At 42.0% G+C, this 17,061-nt stretch overlaps 2 protein-coding genes across 3 annotated transcripts; one reads left to right on the top strand and one right to left on the bottom strand.

Moving 5' to 3' along the window:
* On the top strand, window positions 1-2,092 carry HYPK (huntingtin interacting protein K). 2 transcript variants are annotated; one of them, XM_059703019.1, is made up of 4 exons: window positions 116-542; window positions 869-924; window positions 1,290-1,341; window positions 1,491-2,092. In XM_059703019.1, the coding sequence occupies exons 1-4, from the start codon at window positions 270-272 to the stop codon at window positions 1,584-1,586; spliced, it is 477 nt and encodes a 158-aa protein (XP_059559002.1). In that variant the 5' UTR covers window positions 116-269; the 3' UTR covers window positions 1,587-2,092. The 2 variants fall into 2 exon arrangements, with proteins under 2 accessions (XP_059559009.1, XP_059559002.1); XM_059703026.1 differs by lacking the exons at window positions 869-924; window positions 1,491-2,092 and having other exon boundaries at window positions 1-542; window positions 1,290-1,349.
* A 773-nt stretch (window positions 2,093-2,865) lies between these two features.
* MFAP1 (microfibril associated protein 1) lies at window positions 2,866-17,026 on the bottom strand. Its single transcript, XM_059702991.1, has 9 exons — window positions 16,800-17,026; window positions 13,509-13,728; window positions 10,764-10,890; window positions 10,079-10,266; window positions 9,430-9,538; window positions 9,179-9,339; window positions 7,095-7,254; window positions 3,615-3,704; window positions 2,866-3,527 (listed from the first exon to the last, which is right to left on the bottom strand). The coding sequence occupies exons 1-9, from the start codon at window positions 16,882-16,884 to the stop codon at window positions 3,345-3,347; spliced, it is 1,323 nt and encodes a 440-aa protein (XP_059558974.1). The 5' UTR covers window positions 16,885-17,026; the 3' UTR covers window positions 2,866-3,344.
* Window positions 17,027-17,061: the final 35 nt, after the last annotated feature.

The raw sequence follows: 17,061 nt of genomic DNA, 5'->3' as shown, positions 1-17,061 counted from the left end.
CTTAGAGAGCAGAATGCATATGTGCCTCCTGTGGATTAGCCTTCTTAATTGGTTTAGGATTAGACATCAATGCTGCTTGACCAGAATTCCTTGGGAGTGTGTGCGCGCGCCCGCCCGCGGAGGGTGCTGGAGGGATCCGGGTAAAGAGGGAAGGATGTGAGGGGGTCGGTCTGGGAAAGGGCTCTGCACAAAACAACACTGTACACGCCAAAAGAAAGGCGGCCAGGCGAGCCCCCTTCCTCGCTGAAGCTTCTAGAACCAGAGCACTGATGAAGGCGTGGCCCAGGCACAGCCCGCCCCCTCCTCTCCCGGCGGATGTTGTGGGCATTACCGGAAGTCGCGGGGCGGGGAGGAGCCTGCGGCGGCGAGGTGTGGTCGATATGGCGACCGAGGGGGATGTGGAGCTGGAGCTGGAGACCGAGACCAGCGGCCCGGAGCGGCCCCCCGAGAAGCCACGGAAGCATGACAGTGGTGCGGCGGACCTGGAGAGAGTGACCGACTATGCGGAGGAGAAGGAGATCCAGAGCTCCAACCTGGAGACGGTGAGGCGGGCCGGGCGCGTGCCGGTCGGGCCGAGAGTGGAGGGGGCTCCGAGGGGGTAGCTGGAAGCCCCGCTCCAGGACCGGGTCACGATCCCGATGGCGGGAGGAGGCAAGAGGGAAACCGAACCATCACTGGGACCCGCGGCTTGCGAAAAGGAGCTTGCTGGAGATTGGGTTTAAGGTGGGCTTCCGGAGCTCAGGATTGAATTAAATAGGCCTCCTGATACGCTCGTCATCGAGAATATACACCGGGCTCGCTTGGTAATGGCTTTTTATATTAGGGTTCGTGGGTAGCAGAGCAGTAACTAGATTTGTCTTTCCCGCAGGCCATGTCCGTGATTGGAGACAGACGTTCCCGGGAGCAGAAAGCCAAACAAGAGCGGTGAGTCTTCTGTACGCTGCCAGCCCTAGAGCCCCTCCTTCCCCCAGCGGAAACAAAAACCACGAGTAAGCCTTGTACCGTTCAACTCCGTCACCAGTTCCCTCAGGTACAAGGCTTACAACTGCACTCTTTTGTAACGTTACTCTTTTGTGGGTAGATGCAAGGCCTCCTGGCAACACCTACTGCCTGCCCTGAAGTCTCCTGGGGGAGGGGGGTAATGTTATGTTGAGAGGGTGGAAGTCATTTTGTATTTTCACTCAACTGTTTATCAAGAGTCATTTATTTGTAAGGTACAACGGGATGTCCTTCCTGGGAGTTTATGGTGGCGGTAGGGAATGAGGACTAATGCACATGAATATTTGTAGGGAGAAGGAACTGGCAAAAGTCACCATCAAGAAGGAAGACCTGGAGCTGATAGTGAGTAGATGCCTACTAGTAGTGAGTGGTGAGTGGGCAGGGGAGGTTACTTTGCCGAGTTTGGGCTGCTTCTTGAAACAAGTAGAGTTAGTATGTTTTGGTGGCACATTAATGCCAGAGAGGTAACATCACTGATCCTTTTCCTGCAGATGACAGAGATGGAGATCTCAAGAGCAGCCGCAGAGCGGAGCTTGAGGGAACACATGGGCAACGTGGTAGAAGCTCTTATTGCCCTGACCAACTGATTTGTGCTTTCTCAGACCTATCCACTGGATTAACTTATTGCAATAAAGATGCCTCCTTTTTTGTGCAGTTTTATCATTTTGGATCGAACGTATATTGTATTTTACTGTGGGAAATTTACATGCTGGAGTATAACTGAATTTGATGCCCCCCCCACTCTCCCTTCATGAATCTACGTGAAGGATCATTGTAGAAAAGTCTCATGTTCACATGTAAATGCCGGATGGCAGGACAGCTCATTCATCAGACTAGCTCTTATTTTTTTAAATTTTTAATTGATTTTAGAGAAGGGAGGGGGAGAGAAACATCTTCCTGTACGAACCCACAATCAGGATATGTGCCCTGAATGGGAACTGAACCCAAGACCTTTGGGAAGACACTTCAACTAACTGCAGCTATAAACACATTCCCAAAAGGATTTCAAACTCATTCTCATTTTGGCTGTAGGATAATTCTAAGATTGTATTCCTCTCTGGCACACAGTGACTTACATTCATATATATATTTTTTTAAAAAACATTTTTATTGATTTCAGAGAGGAAGGGAGACATAAAAACATCAATGGGAGAGAATCACTGATAAGCTGCTTCCTGCACACCTCCTACTGGGGGGGTCTAGCCTGCAACCCCGGGCATGTGCCCCGACTAGGAATTGAACTAGGGACCTTCTGTGATGGGAATGACACCCAACCAACTGAACCACTCTGGCCAGGGCTGCATTTGTATTTTTTTTCTAGGACTTTTTAAGGATTTATGAGCAACTTCCCAGAGGGACATTTAAAGGATGTGAACAAACCTTGGCTGCCTTATTTTTTCATGCAATTGAGAAGTAGCCTTCCTGCTGGTTAAATGTCATCTCTGATAATTCCTAGAACTCCTCATGCTCTGCCATGTATATGGGAGTTACGTAGGAAGAGTTAAGTGGAAAAATCATGAATTTAACTTTATTACAATGTCAATAAACTGAAACTCAGCACTGTGGCCTCCTTAATATATGAGTTGGGCAAAGAAAAGATACTGGTAGGGACCTGGGAGTCCCCATTTTATAGGTCAACTTTTGTTATATATACACATACAATTAAGAAGGCAAGGACAACCATCTATGTATATTATTTGCTCAGAATAAACTGGGTGCCACTAAGAATATGCCTGTCTGTAGAGTCTGAGTTTGTTTCTGAGATCAAAGTGTGAAATATCGTTTGCCTGACAATTCTGACTTTATTTTAGTTAACAAGTGATACTTAATAGCCTGCACATTATTTTCCAGTATGAAGCTCAAAAATCTCATGTGATTCTTTTATTGACATATACATAAATGGATTTAAAAAGTACATTCACCTAGAAAAATTGACTCGAGCCAAAAATGTAAATCAGATTTCAATAAGCTCAGATTTCTTGTAAGGTAGAAGTAATGCACTGTCCATTTACATGTCTATATTTCTGACCCAAGCTAAGGGGCTGGGAAAAAACTTGGAACAGTCCCAAGTAAATTTGGGAAACCAGAGCAATGATGAAAACGAAGATTTCTCAGAAATAATTTTAAGTGGAGATAATCCTACCTGGATAGTGCTTTTATGTGGGTTTCTCAGCATGAGTCCAAACCGCACAAAGCACCTTCCAAAACGGTTACCCAGTGTCACAAGTATGGCAGTAGGTCCAACAGGCTGGATACATAGCCCATGTAAATAACAGTGAAAGCAAAGGACCAGACACTGAGACTTGCCCTTGTGTCCCGCAGCTGGAAGAATAAGTAGTTGATCTTTAAGTAGTTTTCCGCTTTTTGGCAGATGGCCGTTCAAATACATCTCGTACCCCAGCTGCCTTTTGTTTAAAGAACTTTGTGTTCTGGGCACTCTCTTGGCCCCATGCTGAATCAAAGGAGGTGGTGTCCTGGTCCACAAGGTGGGTATATTTGGTACGACCAGAGCGCCCAAAGTTCTTGACCTGAGGGAAGGATAGGTGATGAGTTATACTACCAAACATGTCCCAGCCCTCAGTATTACTTTTCTCTCACGTTAAGGTGCCCCATACCTGCATGACTTTGGGAAGAATCGTTTTGTTGAAATGATCCTCCAGGGTAGGTGCGCTGAAATCTCGCTTGTATACTTCTTCATCCTCATCCTGTAGGAAAGAGTCTTATCAATCTTGTGGTTTTATTTCCCATACAAACCACAAATTTATTAAACTATGATGAGGGGTACAAAGAAAGCAGGGGGATAAAACCTTTTCTTCAAGAGCTTACATCTCAATATGACATGCCTTTTCCCCCTCATGTTGTCTTTTTTTCTTCCTAAGTGTAGCCATTTCCTGAAGGTTGGTTATATTCTCTCTGCACTCAACTATATTCATTCACTCATATGTCTAACTCTGTTACAAGCCTTTCAAATCTCTGATTCTGAATTTTCTTTGTAGATACAAAATAATTAGCCATTTACAAGCAATAAACATTAATATTTCAAGAAAAATAATTTTAAATATATTACAAAAACTGTACTAACAGTATAATATCACAAAAATTGCAGGAAATATTAAAAATCTGCAAATACCAGAATTCCACTATATTTTAAATATTTTTTTTTCCTCTGGCTCTATTTTTGTTCATCAGTTTATTGATTCTGAATTTTCTACTTCCCATTAGTTTGAATATTCTGTTGGGATTTCACACTCTCTAAAGTGAGAATTATTTCCCCAACCTTTCTAATTCAGCTTCTTCCTGATTTAACTTTTTCTGTAAATAGGACCAACATTCTCTCAATTACCTACATTCAAAATTTAAATCTGTTGTGCATGCCCTGGCCGGCTTGGCTCAGTGGATAGAGCGTCAGCCTGCGGACTGAAGGGTCGCAGGTTCGATTCCGGCCAAGGGCACATGCCTGGGTTGCGGGCTCGTTCCCCGTGGGGGTGTGTGCGGGAGGCAGCCAATCAATGGTTCTCTCTCATCATTGATGTTTCTATCTATCTCTCCTTCTCCCTTCCTCTCTGAAATCAATAAAGAAATATATTTTAAAAATAAATCTGTTGTGCAGATTCAATCAGTTGCCACTTATAAATTCTCATCCCCTGGGTTATCATAGTTTTTCCTTGCAGTCAATCTTACACACTGCCAGTGGATTAATGTTTCTAAAACACAACTCTCTCATATCTTGGCCTTGCTTAAAAACTTTAAAATTTTCTATTTTATTAAACAGCTCCTCTGTGTAGTAGTCAGGCCAAATACTATACAGCCTTAATCGACCTCTCCTTGCCACTTTCCTTTTCCTTTACACTGCCTCTACTCTTGATCCCTTCACCTGGAATGTCTTCCTACTACCAAATATCTGAAAGTCTATACATTAAATGTCACCTCCTTTATATTATCCTTTTCAGTCTTCTACAAAATATAACATCTCCCTTTTCAGAAGTCTCACAGTACTTTTCATTTTCCTTATGTTATATATTTGCCCTACCTCCATTTTTAGAGCATTAAACAGTGCCCTTTTTGCAGTAAAAGCTCAAAAGATTATCTTCTTAACTATAGTAATAAAAGCACAATATGCTAATTAGACTGGACATCCTTCCAGATGACCTTCATGGACGAAGCTGGGGCTACTAGGGAAGACCGGGTCCCAGGTGCCAGAGGGAAGCCAGTGCCAGCAGCCGGGGGAAGGAAGGCCTACTCTTGCATGAATTTCGTGCATTGGGCCTCTAGTATAAAATAACTATAGAGAATAGTTTCAAATCAACATATTAGTAAGACTATAATGTTAAGATATAGATCATAAACATATGGTAAAGGAATTAAAATAGTAGCATCTTGGTTAAGGAAAGCTTCATGGAAGAGCTGAGTCCTTTACCTAAACACGCTTTTGGAGTATTCTTTTCCCTTCAGCTAGAGAAAGACCCAGTTTAAAGTAGGACAATTAAACAGTTTTTGTGAGATTTACTTTTCTCTTGTTTGAGCCTGAGTTCCTCATTTAAACTCAGAAGCTATTTCAACTTCACTCTCCTTATCTAGATGAGAAGACTTAACATTTGAGGATGTGCATCAAAAGACTTTCATATAAGCTTTATGTATCTTAGCCAGCCAGCAATACACTTCTCTAAGAGGCTTGGATGTTGAAGCTGCTGAAATGCTTAAGCAAGATAACTTCATGACTTTGAAGCAGTATAAGGAGTGATTCATAATCTCTACCAACTTCAATTTAGAAAAACTACATAACTAAACATTTCCTGCTGAGCAAACAGACACACTGATTTTGGAGAGGAGTAAGGAACCCTACACTGAAATTTACTTTCCTTTTTTTTTTAAACAATTTTACCAGTATCTGCAGTAACAGGCAGGAATTTAGCTGCAGTGGTGATATTTAGGGTCTGACATACAACATTTAAAAAAGCTAGTCTTGCCCTAACCGGTTTGGCTCAGTGGATAGAGCGTCCGCCTGCGGACTCAAGGGTACCAGGTTCAATTCCGGTCAAGGGCATGTACTTGGTTGCAGGCACATCCCCAGTAGGGGGTGTGCAGGAGGCAGCTGATCGATGTTTCTCTCTCATCGATGTTTCTAACTCTCTATCCCTCTCCCTTCCTCTGTAAAAAAATCAATAAAATATATTTAAAAAAAAATAAAAAAGCTAGTCTAAGTTTTTGATACAAACTCCACACAAGGAAATAATTTAACAAACGACATGCTATTGGAATAATAAATGTAATCAACGCTTCCATTTCCTTTCTGGCTATCTTTGTATTAAGAAATGATCTCTAGCCTGGCTGGTGTGGTACAGTGGTTAAGAGCTCACCCAGGAACCAAGAGGTCGCTGGTTTAATTCCTGGTCAGGGCATATGCCTGGCTTGCAGGCTTGGTCCCCAGTGGGGAGCATGCAGGGGGCAGGTGATCAATGATGTTCCTCTCATATTTCTATCTATCCCTCTCCCTCTCTCTAAAAATAATTTTAAAAAATTATCTTTAATGCTAATCTGAATAATTTGGAATAAATCGCCTAATATAGGATTTACAGGTTGATATTTTGATCTTGGAAAGATGATGGCATTACACATACTGGTTAGATAACCACTTTTTTTGTTAGTTAGGCTTAGTAACTTTCTGTCAGCTCAGAATGAAGTGAATTAAACTTTTGCCATGCAAATATGAGTTCATGTGAAGCTATTTACAGAACCTATTTCATGCATAACCAAAATGCAAAAGTCAGTTATGAATAATATCTAAGTGATTTTGGTACATAAATAGTCTAGCATCTATATAGATCACTATCTATTTCAGTTCCTCAATTCTAACATCATTTCCTCCTCCTGGGAGCTGGGGCTAAAAGAAAGAACAGTTGCTGCAACTTCTAAAATCCTTTTGCCAATACTTTTCTCTATTGGGTTCATATTCTTCAGAGGCAAAAAAGCAAATGAGAAAGCTGACCAATGGCAAGTAGAAGTAACATCCGGAACCAGTTTATTCTTGAGGGGAAAATAGATTTCAAAGCTTCTGAGTTATTTCTAGTGCCCAACTTTCCCTTTTCCCTTCTTACCATGAAGAACGCACCCCGGTGATAATACTTCTGTAAGAACTTGTATTTGCCCTTAACAGCTTTGTTGGTAATAACTTTGCCATTTGCACGAAGCTCAGCTCGCCTCTCTTCCTCAGTCAGGTTTCGCATGCGTTCAATTTCTGCTTTCTCCTTCTCAAGCCTGTCCAGGGAACAACATTATTTATTAGTATCATTCCAGCTTCCGAAAGACCTAATTATCAGAGTATAACATAGCATTGTTCACTTTTTTTTGTTGTTAATCCTCACTTGAGGATATTTTCCTGCACTGATTTTCAGAGAGAGTGAAAGTGGAAGGAAAGAGAAAGAGACAAAACATCGATGTGATAGAGACACACTGACTGGGTGCTTCCCCCATGGAATTGAAACCGCGACCTTTTGGTGCATGGGCCAACGCTCTAACCATGCACTGGCCAGGGCATTCAACTTCTTAAAAATTTTTTGTTATTCCTCACCCAAGGATATTTTTCCATTGATATTTAGAGAGAGTTTAGGGAGGGTAAGAGACACAGAGAGAGACAGAGAAGCATCGATGTGAGAGAGACACATCAATTGGTTGCCTCCCATACATGCCCAGACTAGGACTGGGGATCAAGCCTGCAACTGAGGTATGTGCCCTTGACCTCGAACCCGAGACACTTTAATCTGCAGGCCATACTCTCTAGGGCCATTCAGCTTTTTAAAAAGTTGACTTGAGAGAGGAAGGGAGGGAAAGAGAGAAACATCAGTTGCCTTCCATACATGCCCTGACTGGGATGGAACCCGAAATCTGGGTATGTGCCTTGACTGGGAATTGAATGCAAAACCCTTTGGTGCATGGGATGACACCTTGACCATCTGAGTCACACCAGCCAGGGCTATTCACCTTTTAAGATTCTAGTCATTGCCTGTTAGGAATCAAGAGTAGGGGTTCAATAAATAAAAAGGTCAGGTGGTCTTCATTATGCTTGCAAGATCAAATATTATAAAGTACCAAATGTTGATTCTAGCTTTTTTTGTGGTTTAGACATACTGTTATTGCTTGACTTTACATTACTAATTCCCCTTCCCTAAAAAGCCTCTTAGCTTAAAAAAAAATCAGAATTTAAAATAACTGTGTAACACAATATGTGCTTACATGTCACAAACTAAGGATTACCATCATTAATTAGATTGTAGTGACTTTTGGGGGTGGGGAGAGTCACAGATCCCCTTTCTCCAAAAAAATGCAAATATACACAAAATTTTGCATACAATTTTAAAGGGTACCTGGACTCCATGAAGCCCAAGATAAAAACCTTAGAAACTGCAGGCTGAGGGTAGAATCTTCTGTTGATGGTTTCCCACTGTAATCTGGGATTGCTCTTTCATTCCTAGTAATTTTCAGGTATGGGTATGCAGCCCAGAAATGATTCTGCTCTAACACAGTGAGTGTAGTAGATTACCTAAATGCCAATAATTTCTTCCCCTCACAGTTTGCATGCCCCTTTGCAGAAATGATATGTGAGTCTCAAAAGATCTTTCCAACTTCCACCTTTGTTCTCTTGAAATATTGTTGCAAGACTGTTATGTAAGGAAGCCAGTCTAGTCTATTGAAGAAGGAGAAGTGAGGCATCCTAGCTGATAGTCCACACCAACTACCAGACATGGAGTGAAGCCATTCTGGGCTTTCTAGCCCAGTTAGTCCTTTAGCTGGTTGCAACTACATAAGAGAGCCCAGATGAAACCAGCAGAAGTACTGTTTGGCCAACTCTCAAAACTGTGAGAAATAACAGATTGCTCTGAGTTATTTAACTTTGGATTGGGCTGTTATGCAACAATAGATAACTGATAACAGTGAATAACTTTTGTGCATCTACTAGGAAAGTCAAGGGAGTATTAGCTGGCACTCTATCATGGAGAAACACTGACAAAAATATTTCTTTTCCTTGCTTTTATTGTAACAGCCACATTCCAATTATGGAAACTTACCCAGTTGCAGGGACCTTAAAGAAAGCTAGAATGGAACCCCAAGTAGGTATTGAGCCTCAGAGCCATTCTAGGAACCTGTGTCATTAGCAGTATTAAATTCTAGGATCATTACTCACGCTTCTCGATCTTCTCTGTCCCTCTTGATTCTCTTTAGTTCCCGAACTTTCCAGGCCTCATATTCCTCCTCATCATTTTCATCATCAGTATTCAGTGCATCCAGTGCAGCCAGGGATCGCTTGTTTTCCTCCAGCTCTTTCTTGGTCTCCTCTTCTACAATCTGGATAGGGAGAAAACTTCAACTGTCAGACTTCCTTATTCTTCTCAGACAATACTCCTTGCACTCAATCCTCAAAACCACTCCCAGTACCTTGAGTGTATACTTGCGCCTCTCCTCAGCCATGCGTTTAGCCTCCTGCTCCAGCTCCTTCTGTTTCAATGCTTCAGCCTCACGTTCTTGAACTGTTACTCGGTCCTTCCTGTGGTACAGAGGTCCTGTTAATTTCCCAAAGCTCTTAGAGTGAAGCTCTGTTCTTCTAAATCAAGTCCTGTCCAAATCAGACAAAGCCAAACAATTTCTGGCTCTATTATTTGCAAAGAGCAACAAATGGGAGTCATGCCAAGTTTTCAGAGCATCAAAATTCCATTCATCTTTGAGAACTGCCTGAATAGCAAAGAACCTGCTAGACTGTAAGTAGTAGGATTTCTAGCCATTAGGAAAGGAATAGGAATTTTCTCTTTAAGCTTAATTTTATGCTTAAAATAATATAAGCTCTTGGGCAGATATGTACCCAAGAGAGTACATAGAGTATATATCTGAGAAGGAGATGTGAAAACAAACTCATACTCTGCTAACACCAAGATATTCCTCAGCAAATACCACACAGAGCTGGGCCCTGGGCAGAAGGCTGTCACTTAGTGCTTACATTTCAGAAGAGCATCAGATAGGAAAAAGGCTTCTATCCTCAGACCTGGAGAGTAGAAGCTGTAGATTCAGGACTGGTTTGTGAGATACTTACTTTCGAATGAAGACAGGCTTAAGGCGAGGCTCCATCTCATCTTCACTGTCTGTGTACTCTTCATACTCGGACTCTGATTCTGACTCCTCCCCAGAACGGCCCTCATCTTCCACTTCCATGACTTCCATCTCTTCATTTTTTCTCTCCTGTGCCCTTTGACGCATCATGCCACGGCGCCGCTCTATTTCCTATCAAGTCATATGCCCAAGTCAGTAAGTCAAATGGCCTGTGCTCTTTTTTTTTTTTTTAAAATATATTTTTATTGATTTCAGAAAGGAAGAGAGAGATAGAAACATCAATGATGAGAGAGAATCATTGATTGGCTGCCTCCTGCACAACCCCAACTGGGGGTCAAGCCTGCAACCCAGGCATGTACCCTTGACCGGAATTGAACCTGGGACCCTTTAGTCTGCAGGCCAAGGCTCTATCCGCTGAGCCAAACCAGGTAGGGCATGGCCTGTGCTCTTAATGGCTTTTTATTTTCCCCTCATCAAGCTCAACAAATTTTGATCTGAGTAAATGCAACTTATCACTACAGTATTTTTAATCCTATCCCCAACAGAGAATCTTGGATCAGAGTTCTGCCAAAAGCAGCAATCTTGTGCCTTCAGGGCCTCAACAAAGGAGCACAGGCCCCAACTCTTTCTTGTACCCAGAAAGAACTTCCCATTTTCCTTTACTATACCTCATCATCAATTTCTTCCTCTTCTTCCTCACTGCTGTCTTCTCGTTCCATGCGCCAAGCATCTTCTACTTCTGAGTCACTTTCTCCTACCACTTCAGGTTCCACTATTTTCCGATGTCGCGCCAATCTGAAAAACAGTATCTCCACGTGTGACATCAATGCTATAAGAACATAGGGGCTCAACCACTTTTCTTTAGTCACAGAGTACTTGGACATTGTTTGCTTTTATTAATACTGAAGTCTTGAGATGAGCAAACTGAAGTTTAAAGAAACTAAAGTGTCAGAGCGAAGAGCCAAGTTGGACCTAAAAATTAAATGTATGAGGCATTCTGGGGCACTGCAACAAACTTATATAGGTACACACAGGTACACACACACACACACACACACACACACACACACTCCCCTTTTTTCTCCCACTGATCCCTATAGCCAGCCCCAACACCCACCCCCACCACCCTACTGTCTGTTGGGATATATTTTAAAGCTCAAGGTAGTTCACAGTTTCAACATTAAATCTAATTGTTTCCTTTCAATGACATCTTTGTGAAAATAGGATTTTGGTCACTACTGTGACAAAAAGCAAGTACCACATGAAAATCAATATGGAGCAGGAAATGAGAGTGACAGTGCCAAGCTGATTCCAAGGTTTGAGAGGTTGCCAGTCCAAGGAGCATAAATCCTACTAGTAACTGTGGTTCTGTAAAATGAAGTAAAAATGTTTTTTCTTTTATGTGTATTATATTTTTCAAATGGCTAAGTTGTTAAGACAAAAGTATACATTAAATTTCTGGATCTAAATACTTAATAAAATAAACAGAACTACTTGGGCGTAGGGGTTCTGTGGAAGAACTCCTGAGGCAATATGAGCTGTGAAAGCTCAGGACCTCTGACCTACTCTGTAAGGTAATGTCTCAGTCAACATACAACATACAAAATCCCTGTTGGGAGGCTCCCTTTCCTACATGAGTCCATTCATTAGATCATTTTTCTTTTTTCTTTTTTTTTCAGATCATTTTTCTTACTTCAATGTTATTTCCTCTCATTAGCCTTTTAAATAAGTGGATAAAATCAATGTCTCAACATTTTTATAAAACATTTTTGTGTTGCCCTAACCGGTTTGGCTCAGTGGATAGAGCGTCGGCCTGTGGACTGAAGGGTCCCAGGTTCGATTCTGGTCAAGGGCATGTACCTTGGCTGCGGGCACATCCCCGGTGGGGGGTGTGCAGGAGGCAGCTGATTGATGTTTCTAACTCTCTATCCCTCTCCCTTCCTCTCTGTAAAAAAATCAATAAAATATATATTAAAAAATAATAATAATAAAAAAAAAATTTTTGTGTTAAAAAAGATGTTTGTTTTTTTAACACAAAAGGATGTGTTTTTTCTCACCTCAATAAACCAACCATGCCCTAACCGGTTTGGCTCAGTGGATAGAGTATCAGCCTGTGGACTGAAGGGTCCCAGGTTCGATTCTGGTCAAGGGCATGTACCTTAGTTGGGGGAACATCCCCAGTTGGGGGTGTGCAGGAGGCAGCCGGTTAATGTTTCTCTCTCATTGATGTTTCTAACTCTCTATCCCTCTCCCTTCCAATCTGTAAAAAATAAAACAAAAAACAAAAAAACCTAACCAATGTTCTGTGTTTTCTATTTCCTTAATGCAGCGGTTCTCAACCTGTGGGTCGTGACCCCTTTGGGGGTCGAACAACCCTTTCACAGGGGTCGCCTAAGACCATCGGAAAAACACATATATAATTACATATTGTTTTTGTGAATAATCACTATGCTTTAATTATGTTCAATTTGTAACAATGAAAATACATTCTGCATATATTTATGATTCATAACAGTAGCAAAATGACAGTTATGAAGTAGCAACGAAAATAATTTTATGGTTGCGGGTCACCACAACATGAAGAACTGTATTAAAGGGTCGCGGCGCCGAAACCGGTTTGGCTCAGTGGATAGAGCGTCAGCCTGTGGACTGAAGGGTCCCAGGTTCGATTCCAGTCAAGGGCATGTACCTGGGTTGCGGGCACATCCCCGGTGGGAGATGTGCAGGAGGCAGCTGATCGATGTTTCTCTGTCATTGATGTTTCTAACTCTCTATCCCTCTACCTTCCTCTCTGTAAAAAATCAATAAAATATAATAAAAAAAAATAAAAATAAAAAAATAAAGGGTCGCCGCATTAGGAAGGTTGAGAACCACTGCCTAATGAGTTAATTTGGGCCTTTGGAACAGAGGTAACCTGCTGTTTACTGGCTGCCACTCAATGGTTGTATATCTTTGATCATGTTATTTTCCTAAACCCTTTGTGCCTCAGTTTCCTCACTTGTAAAATGGGTATAATAATAAGGTAATGGTGTGGATTATAAGAATTAGTAAATGTAATGTACTTGGAAGAGTTCCTGGCACACAGTAAGTACTATTCAAGTATAAGTAATATTACTGTTGTTCTTTTTTTTTTTTTAAATATATTTTATTGATTTTTTACAGAGAGGAAGGGAAAGGGATAGAGAGTCAGAAACATTGATGAGAGAGAAACATCAATTCAGCTGCCTCCTGCACACCTCCCACTGGGGATGTGCCCGCAACCCAGGCACATGCCCTTGACCGGAATCGAACCCGGGATCCTTCAGTCCGCAGGCTGACGCTCTATCCACTGAGCCAAACCGGCTAGGGCATTACTGTTGTTCTTATTAACTTGTTGGGGTTCAGGTCCAGTGAAACATAACCCTAGTTGTTACCTCTCTTCCACATCTTCACTAATACGGTTCTGCAAACGCCGTAGTCGGGGGTCGCTAGATGAATCCTCCTCCTGTTCCTCAGGCTCTGCTTCTTGTTCTTTGGCTTTCTTAATGAACTGAAATTCTTCATCCTCCTCATCTGAGGACTCCATAGGGGCATAGTCTGGCCTCTTTCCCGACACATAACGTTTCACCTTCACTTTCTCCATCGAAATCTCACCTGGGTGAGAAAGAGAACTTATGTTTCAGTAGCCTCTCTCCCAATGTCCTTCAACCATTGGCCTTTGCAGGTAGAGCCCCTATGTTACTTGGAAGTAAGAGTTTAGGAAGGAGAAGAAGAGAGCCACTACCCAACCATCTATTCATGTGCTGGTTTTTTCCTGCAGAAGCCAAGTCATGGGAAAGCCTTCTTGTGATTACCAACACTAATGATGCCAGGCCTAGCTTGGGTACAATGAAGAGGAAGGTGAGCAGTGAAACAATTGATGAAAGTCCCTCCAAGCTGGCAGACTATGGCCATCACAAATGGATGCTATTCCACCTCAACTATACCTTTATATAATTATTTGTAACAGTGCCCAACACACAATAAAGGTGCCCAGGTTGCGGGCTCGATCCCCAGTTGGGGTTGTGCAGGAGGCAGCCAATCAATGATTCTCTCTCATCATTGATGTTTCTCTCTCTCTCTCCCTCTCTCTTCCTCTCTGAAATCAATAAGAAATATATTTAAAACAAAAATCACACCAAAAAATATGTCATTGACTTAGGAGGTACATAGAGACCAATGGAACAGAGAAGAGGGTAGAGAAACTTATATGAGAACTTGGTATGTTATAGATGTGACATTAAAAAGCAATGGAACCCTGGCCCGTGTGGCTCAGTTGGTTGGAGTGTTGTCCTCTGCATTGAAGGGTAATGAGTTCAATTCCCAGTCAGGGCATATATCTGGGTTTTGGATTCAGTCCCTGGTTGATGTTAATCTCTCACATTGATATCTCTCTCTCTCCCTCTCCCACCCCTTCCCCCGCACCAAAAAAATCAATGAAAGCATACCTTCAGGTGAAAATTTAAAAACAACATTGGATTGGGTAGTCACACAGTGGACTAGTAGGGACTACTGGCTGTCAGATAAACAGTAAAATTAGATCTCTGACACCCACACACAAAATATTCTGGATGGAATCTTAAATATATACATCCCTATTGGACTGTAGGCTCCTTAACATAGAGTCCGTATTGGAAAATTGTGTATTCAATCCTATTTAGAATATGCAAACACTAAGGTGACAGCAAATCTGCCCAGCCAGGGTGGCTCAGCGGCTGAGCATCGACAAATGAACCAAGAGGTCACCAGCTGATTCCCAGTCAGGGCACATGCCCAGGTTAAAGGCTCAATCCCCAGAAGAAGGTGTGCAGGGGGCAGCTGATCGATGTTTCTCTCTCATTGATATTTCTCTCTCTCTATCTCTCCTGTCCCCTCTCTCTAAAACCAAAAATAACTTATTAAAAAAAAGATGACAGAAAATCTTTGTAATTTTAATATCTATGATCTCAGGGTAGGAAAGGATTTCTTAATATACGAAACAGAACAAACCATTAAAGATAAAATTGATAAACCTGATAACACTAAAATTAAAAACACCTGTGGAACAGAAGACTTAAGTTAAAAGACAAGCCAAAAACCAAAACAAAACATGGGGAAATACTATTTGAGAAGTATAAAAACAAACCAAGTAGAAAATGAGTAAATGACAGAAATAGGTAATTCATAGAAGAAAAAAATCTAGAGCCGAAAAATGTATGAACAAGATGTCTACTCTCACTAGTAATCAGGGAAATGCAAATTAAATAAGATATTTCACACAGTAGATTGAGCAAAATTTAAAACTCTGATAAAATCAAATGTGTGAGGATGAACTCCTCATGCTCTTACAACCCACTGTGGAGAACAGAACACGTGGTACTAGGCAGTTAAGTTGATGATGAACTTGTAGGAGTCTACCCTAGAGAATTCTTACACAGGTGCACCACAGAGGTATGTTTAAGAGTGACAACTGCAGCACTGTTTATAATAGGAGAAAAAAACAACACAACGGTCTCTCAGTAGGACACAAACTGTGTAAGTATACAATGGAATTCATAAACGGTTAAAAATGAATGGATTAGATCTATATGTATCCAAAAGATACTTCTCAAAAGCCATGTTTAGTTAAAAAAAAAGGCAAGTTACACACAGATAGGCAGAGTATATTTAATAAATACAAAATAACTCTTTTCTAAATTCCTTATTGAAAAAATTCTCTTTATTCTGGCTCCCCAAATAGATAACATGTTCCTTCTGCCATCTGCACTCATTAGAATCCTACCCATCCTTCAATGGCCAAATGAAATGCCATTTTCTCTGATTACCCCAATCTGAAGAAATGATTCCTTCTCTGCTCTCACAGGGCTTGGTGTCACCTATGTGACAGGTATTACAGGTCTCAAAGACCTTTTTTTTTGAACGTCCCAAATCTACTAGACTATGAGTTCCTTAAGGTGAGGGGCACTATCTTACACAAATTTGTATTCATTTTTAATTTTTATTGATTGGTTGATTTTATTAAAAATTTTTAAAAAGTTTATTGATTTTAGAGAGCAAGAGAGAGAGAGAGAGAGAGAGAGCGCGGGGGAGGGGGAGAAAGAGCTGGGGAGAGAGACAGAGAAAATCAGAGAGAGAAAGACAGAGACAGAGCTAGACATTGCTTTGTTGTTCCACTTACATGTGCCCTAACCGGGATCGAACCCGCAACCATGGCGCATCTAACCAACGGAGCTACCCGGCCAGGGCTACAACTTTGTATTCAATTTAATAAATACAGTCATTGCGTTGGTGTAAAGTTTAAAAAGTTTAATAAGGCATGGTTCCTGCCTCAAGGAGATGCCGAGTTTATGATGCAGGAGTGGGAAACAGACACATAAATCATCATGATGAGTTATAAAAGCACTGTAGGGTGTTACGGATAGCGAAAGAGGGAGTATATCCCGCATAACGCCTTGAAAACAGCAGGCATGTACTTTGTATTAATCTAAGAAATTGGTGGAGACCAAGGAAAGAGGGGTGCTGGTCGCAATTAAGGGCAGTCGACATAAACAAGAAGATGGAAGTCTTCACCCCTAGGCAACGCGACGGGGTACAAGTCTGATGGGGGAAAGTCGGAGAAATAGGGGGGCAGGTCTTCAGGGTCTGAGGGGGGTGGAGGGCGCGGGGAAGGAAGGGGCAGCTCTGATGGGAACGGCCCAGCACAGTACCTTTCTCATTGCGGACCGGGACGGCCCCGGCCGTGGACTGAATGGGCGGCTGTTTCATGAGTGCGCTGGGGACCGACATGTTCATGGCAGCGGCGGGGCTCCGGGCACTTCCCTGATTCCAAGTAGTGAACAGCTATCAACGGCAAGACAGGAAAGTCCTCTCCAACTACAGGCCCTGGACGTTGCGGCGCGACTGAAGGAAACACCACGTAAGGCGGGGCTAGAAAAGCCGGAAGTGTGCGACCAGAGGATTGTGGGATTG

Source organism: Myotis daubentonii, chromosome 1 (genome assembly GCF_963259705.1).
Source record: "Myotis daubentonii chromosome 1, mMyoDau2.1, whole genome shotgun sequence".
In the NCBI taxonomy this organism is placed as follows: domain Eukaryota; kingdom Metazoa; phylum Chordata; class Mammalia; order Chiroptera; family Vespertilionidae; genus Myotis; species Myotis daubentonii.
The sequence above is the reverse complement of the archived record's forward strand: the minus strand, read 5'-3'. Positions and strand labels throughout refer to the sequence as shown.

What these genes read in the sequence shown, in the direction of transcription:
- HYPK (XM_059703019.1), top strand. Translation starts at nt 270, where the DNA reads ATGAAGGCGTGGCCCAGGCACAGCCCGCCCCCTCCTCTCCCGGCGGAT. An exon ending in AGAGCTCCAACCTGGAGACG is followed by an intron (nt 543 to 868) that starts GTGAGGCGGGCC and finishes TCTTTCCCGCAG; the next exon opens with GCCATGTCCGTGATTGGAGA. An exon ending in CAGAAAGCCAAACAAGAGCG is followed by an intron (nt 925 to 1,289) that starts GTGAGTCTTCTG and finishes GAATATTTGTAG; the next exon opens with GGAGAAGGAACTGGCAAAAG.
- MFAP1 (XM_059702991.1), bottom strand. Translation starts at nt 16,884, where the DNA reads ATGAACATGTCGGTCCCCAGCGCACTCATGAAACAGCCGCCCATTCAG. An exon ending in GACAGAGAAGATCGAGAAGC is followed by an intron (nt 7,255 to 9,178) that starts GTGAGTAATGAT and finishes TTCCCTGGACAG; the next exon opens with GCTTGAGAAGGAGAAAGCAG. An exon ending in ACCGGGGTGCGTTCTTCATG is followed by an intron (nt 3,705 to 7,094) that starts GTAAGAAGGGAA and finishes TCTTTCCTACAG; the next exon opens with GATGAGGATGAAGAAGTATA.